Genomic DNA, 5,654 nt, shown 5'->3' on the forward strand with positions numbered 1-5,654 from the left:
TTTATTATTCTATATATTTGAAAAATTAAATAATTTATAAAATTGTTATTTTTATTTTTATTTATTAATAATTTATTATTTACAAAATTTCTATTTTTATCTTAAATTTATTATTCAAAAAACATAAAAATTGATTTTCCAAAAATATTAGAAAACAGAAGGGGCAGAAACGGTGTCGTCCTAAGTCTCCCCCTCCTAAGTTGAATGACCACCAACCCTGAACACCCCAACATCTCTCTCACGCCATAATCATCTTCGGTCGCTCTGTGTCCTCACTCTCTCAAGCTCAGTCACCGCGCTCGTAGCCATCTTCTTGCTTCGGTCGTCAAGCCAGTTGGCCAGCTTTCTTCACCATCATTGTCTTGCACCCAGTCGCACACCTTATTCCCCATCATCGTCACCGCGTAAGAAGCAGCAGGTCCCGGGATCGCACTCTGTCTCGTCATCCTCTCATACTCAGAAGTGCGCCTTCCCTGCGCTCATCGTTGCCGGCAACGGAGGTAGCAGGTCCCGGTGGGCTGGTCTTCATTCATCTTCTTACTTTGAGCCTCGCCTCAGGTTCTTTCGCACAACCCAATTTGGTGAGTTCCAATTAATTTCTCCTTTCTTTCTGTTTTGAAATGATCACTTTACTGATTGAGCTTGAATGAACTTTGATTTTATTGTCGAAAGATGAATTTGTTGCTGAAAGTTGAATGTGTGGCTGAAATTTGTTACTGGAATCTTGAATTTTTTGCTTATCTGAAATGGTCACTTAAATTTGTTAGTTGCTGAAAGAATTTGTTATTGATTGAACTTGAAAGCACTTTGATTTTGTTGTTGAAAGTTGAATTTGTTGCTGAAAGTTGAATGTGTGGCTGAAATTTACTACTGGAACCTTAAATTTTTTTGCTTATCTGGAATGATCTCTTAAATTTGTTCATTGCTGAAAGAATTTATTATTGATTGAACTTGAATGCACTTTGATTTTGTTGTTCAAAGTTGGATTTATTGCGGAAAGTTAAATGTGTGGATGAGAAATTTGTTACTGGAACCTTTAACTTGTTGCTGTTCTGAAATGATCACTTAAATTTTGTTTCTTTGATTTTTTTCCCAATTTTTAAGTAACTGGGGTTCTTCAATTGATTAAGTCTACTACTCTACTGCTTCATTTTGAATTGGTTCATGTTCATTTATGCTCCCTTAAAAAATTTTGGATGATTTAATACAACAGAAAGACATTACTCCTATTAATTCTAAGATATCACATCTGAGAGATATTATCTTGATTTTCAACAAGGCATATATACTTGTACTTATCTCAAACTTTCATTCCCCAATTTAAATCCAGCTAATTTAGTGGATCGCTACCACACGCTCACTTTCCACATTTGTTATTGAAAATTTTGTGCTAGAATCCTAACCATGTTATTGATATTTTTTTATTGAACCCAGTATATCTCTATACTTTTTAACCTCGTGACTTGAAGTTCTTGACATGAGATTACTTATACCCAATTATTTTTGGTTTTTCTAATGCTTCAAATTGTTTATGATTATTTTCTTCAAGCTTTGTATATTATCTATTTTTGATTTATATCTTTATTTTTAAATTGACTGTATTATGTTTGTTACTTTATAACTTGTAGAAGAGGTTATTTAGTGTGATTGTGAATAAAAATATATTAATAAAATTTAGGAAAAAATATACACGAGACTATGTTCATTTATATACATGTTAAACATTTGTATTACAACTAAAATGAAACCTTAGTCCAGATAATCATGGCGCCCAATAGAAGTTGGATGTCACGAAGGCAAGATTGCACTGGTCATCTAAGCGAGGAATTTAAGAAAGGTGTTGTGGAATTCATTGATTTTGTAGAAAGAAACCCGACAGTCATTGATAGTTTAGGTCACATTCTTTGTCCATGCACAAAATGTAAGAACAGACTTAGGGATGAAATATTTTGGGTTGAAAAGCATTTGTGTGATCGTGGGTTTATGGAAGGTTATATAAACTGGACTGCTCATGGTGAGGAAAGATGGGTTGAACAGGACGCAACAAATGTTACCCAAGAACATGAAGAGGAGAATACAAATCCATATGTAGACATGGTTATTGATGCTGCAGGTGATAACTTAAACATAGTGGAAGGATTAGAAGAGGATCCAAATCCATCCGCGTCAAAGTTTTATAAGTTGATGAGGAGTGCTGACGAACCTTTGTGGGATGGCTGCACCAAGCATACAATATTGTCAGCTGTAACCCAGTTAGTTAACTTGAAGTCAGAATTCAACATGAGTGAGAGCTGTTATAATCGAATGGTTGCCATAATCAAGAGCATGCTCCCAGAATCAGAGAAGTTGCCAGAAGATTTCTACCGGTCAAAGACAATGATTCAAGAATTGGGATTAGGATATGAGAAAATTGATGCTTGTCCTAATCACTGCATGCTATATTATAGAGAAACAAGTGACAAGATTAGTTATGTAGCCTGCACAACGTGTGGACATCCACGATTTAAGCCAAAGGGAGGGGATACAGCTAATAGTAATAGGGATGTGCCATACTCAATATTGAGATATTTTCCTATTACTCCAAGGCTTCAACGTTTGTTTATGTCTAAAACTACTGCGCAATATATGAAGTGGCATGTGGATGGAGTACGCCAAGATGAATCGGTGATCACACATCCGGCTGATGCTGATGCTTGGAAACAATTTGACGCCACCCATAAAATATTTGCCCAAGAGTCTAGAAATGTTAGGTTTGGACTTTGCACTGATGGTTTTAATCCATTTTCTGGCTCGAAGACTCCATACTCATGTTGGCCTGTGTTTGTCACACCTTACAATCTTCCTCCAAGTATGTGCATGAGAAGAGAGTACATATTCCTCAGTCTTTTGATCCCTGGACCGAAGTCTCCGGGAAAAAAATTAGATGTTTATCTTAGACCACTGATTGATGAGTTAAAGATTTTGTGGGACAATGGTGTTACTACTTATGATGCATGGGAAAAGAAAAATTTTAACATGAAGGCAGCATTATTGTGGACTATAAGCGATTTTCCGGCTTATGGAATGTTGTTTGGTTGGAGCACACACGGTCGTCTTTCTTGTCCGATTTGCATGAAGAACACTAAATCATTTCGACTACAACACGACGCTAAACCCTGTTGGTTTGATTGTCATCGACAGTACTTGCCTCCTGGTCATGCATTTCGTCGTGATCGGTACTCTTTTAAAAAGTCAACGGTGGAAAACACTTTTCCACCGAAACGAATGAGTGGAGTTGAAATATTAAATGAGCTGGACAAACTCGAAGAAGCTAACTTAGGGGCTAATCCGAGAGGAAAAAAGGGTGACTTTGGTACCATTCATAATTGGGTGAGAAAAAGCATATTTTGGGAGTTGCCTTATTGGTCAACTAATTTGATAAGACACAATTTAGACATTATGCACATAGAAAAAAATGTTTTTGACAACATCTTTAACACTGTTATGGACGTAAAGGGCAAGACAAAAGACAATGCAAATGCAAGAGAAGATTTGAAGATAATATGCAAACGCCCTAACTTGGAGTTGGTATTTGAGAATGGAAAGTGCAAAAAACCAAAAGCAACATATGTCTTAGATTCTCAACAAAGGAGGACAGTATGCGAGTGGATAAAGCAATTAAAATTTCCTGATGGTTATGCATCAAATATTTCACAATGTATTAATCTAGCGGATGGGAAGATATACGGAATGAAGAGTCACGACAGCCATGTTTTCATGGAAAGACTGATTCCATTGGTCTTTCGAGACGTGTTGCTAAAATTCATATGGGGAGTGCTAACAGAGCTCAGCTTGTTCTTTAAACAAATTTGTGCTACTGAAATATGCCCTGATGCTGTGGAGAAGGTAGAGATTTCCATTATTGAAACGGTTTGTAAGCTGGAAAAAATTTTTCCGCCAGCTTTTTTTGATGTGATGGAGCATTTAGTTATCCACATCCCCTATGAAGCTAAGGTTGGAGGACCTGTGCAGTATCGATGGATGTATCCATTTGAAAGGTGTATGCTATACTTAAAACGAAAAGTACGAAATAAGGCAAGAGTTGAAGGATCTATTTGCGAAGCATATATTTTGGAAGAAATTTCAAATTTTACTTCTATGTATTTTGAGTCAACAGTACACACAAGGCGGACTCAAGTTCCTAGGAATGATGATGGTGGTTCAAATATGGATGAAAATCACTTGTCTATTTTTAGATACCCATGCCTTTCCATCGGGCGAGGTTCAAAGAAATACTTAACTGATGAAGAGCTTCATATCGCCCACACATACATTCTTGTCAACTGCGAAGAAATAGAACCTTATCTCCAGTACGTCAGAACTACTTTTTATATTCATATTATATATACACTAATTTTACAATTAATCTGAATATTATATTGATTACTTTATTTATTAGACAATTTGAGGATTCACTAAAAGAATTACATCCAAATATCTCCGAAGATGAAATATTAAATGCCCGCGATAAGGACTTCAGTAGATGGATAAAGAATCAAGTGAGTGATTTTTGAAATTAAATACCTATAACATTAAAATTATTTTTAAAGCAAGAATGTATAACTTTCAATTGGTCTTTGTATTCATTTGTAGGTAGATATAGGTCACATTGAAAGTAGAATGATTCAACAGATAGCTCATGGTCCTTCCAAGTCTGTCTCTTCGTACAATGGCTTAAAAGTTAATGGATATAGATTTCATACTAAGGATCACGACAAAAATAGAGCTACCATGAATAGTGGGGTATGTGTTAAGGGAAATATTTATGGGGAAAATGACTTAGACTACTACGGCATTCTTGAGGAGATATTGGAACTATCATACTTAGGCTATGGAAATACTGTATTTATCTTTTGATGCTGCTGGTTTGACCCAATTAATGGAGTAAAAGTTAATGAGAGATATGGGTTAGTGGACATAAAGTATAAATCAAGATTACAATCAAACGAGCCGTTTGTTTTGGCTGAACAAGCACAACAGGTATATTACACAAAATACCCACATAATGGGTATAAGTCTAGTGGGGAATGGTGGGCAGCTTGTAAAGTTAGAGCCAAGGTCTTTATGAATGAAACTTTGCATGATCCAGATGAAGAACCTAATGAGCAAGCTGATAGTAATGATTTTTATCAAGAAAGTGTATCTGAATTAAGAGAGCAAAGTGTTGTTTTGGAGGATGAAGTTATTGCATTGTTTGATGCAAATGCTCCAATGGAAGAAGTAAACGTAGAAGATATAAATTGCCCAATGGACACTTTGTTCAATGATGAGTTCATCAATGATAACGAAGAATTTGATAGTGAAGATAGTGAAAGTGCTAGTTCCGAACCTGAGAATGAAGACTATGTGATGTAGATTCACATATTTTCTGTCTTTATATATCTCATATGTTCGATGAAATGTCTCAGCCATTTTACAAAATCAAGGTAAGCTTTTATGCTTGTTCCATTGAATCTCTTTTCAAATCTATGTTATGTTTTAGTTTTAGGGTTTATATAATAATTAAAATTGTTATTTATTTGTTTAGATATCACTCACAATTGAGATTATGCCTGGGGTTCAGCTATAAATAGTGCTGGAGACAATGGATGTAAGTTAATTTATCTCCTTCTATT

At 35.5% G+C, this 5,654-nt stretch overlaps 1 protein-coding gene across 1 annotated transcript; it reads left to right on the top strand.

Moving 5' to 3' along the window:
* The first annotated feature begins 1,764 nt into the window (after positions 1 to 1,764).
* Positions 1,765 to 5,394, top strand: LOC130957009 (uncharacterized). The gene is made up of 4 exons (XM_057883917.1): positions 1,765 to 4,349; positions 4,439 to 4,538; positions 4,633 to 4,881; positions 4,963 to 5,394. Exons 1-4 carry the CDS (start codon positions 1,765 to 1,767, stop codon positions 5,392 to 5,394), a joined length of 3,366 nt encoding a protein of 1,121 aa, XP_057739900.1.
* The last annotated feature ends 260 nt before the right edge of the window (positions 5,395 to 5,654 follow it).

The sequence above is a fragment of the Arachis stenosperma genome, chromosome 10, assembly GCF_014773155.1.
Source record: "Arachis stenosperma cultivar V10309 chromosome 10, arast.V10309.gnm1.PFL2, whole genome shotgun sequence".
Taxonomy (NCBI): Eukaryota; Viridiplantae; Streptophyta; class Magnoliopsida; order Fabales; family Fabaceae; genus Arachis; species Arachis stenosperma.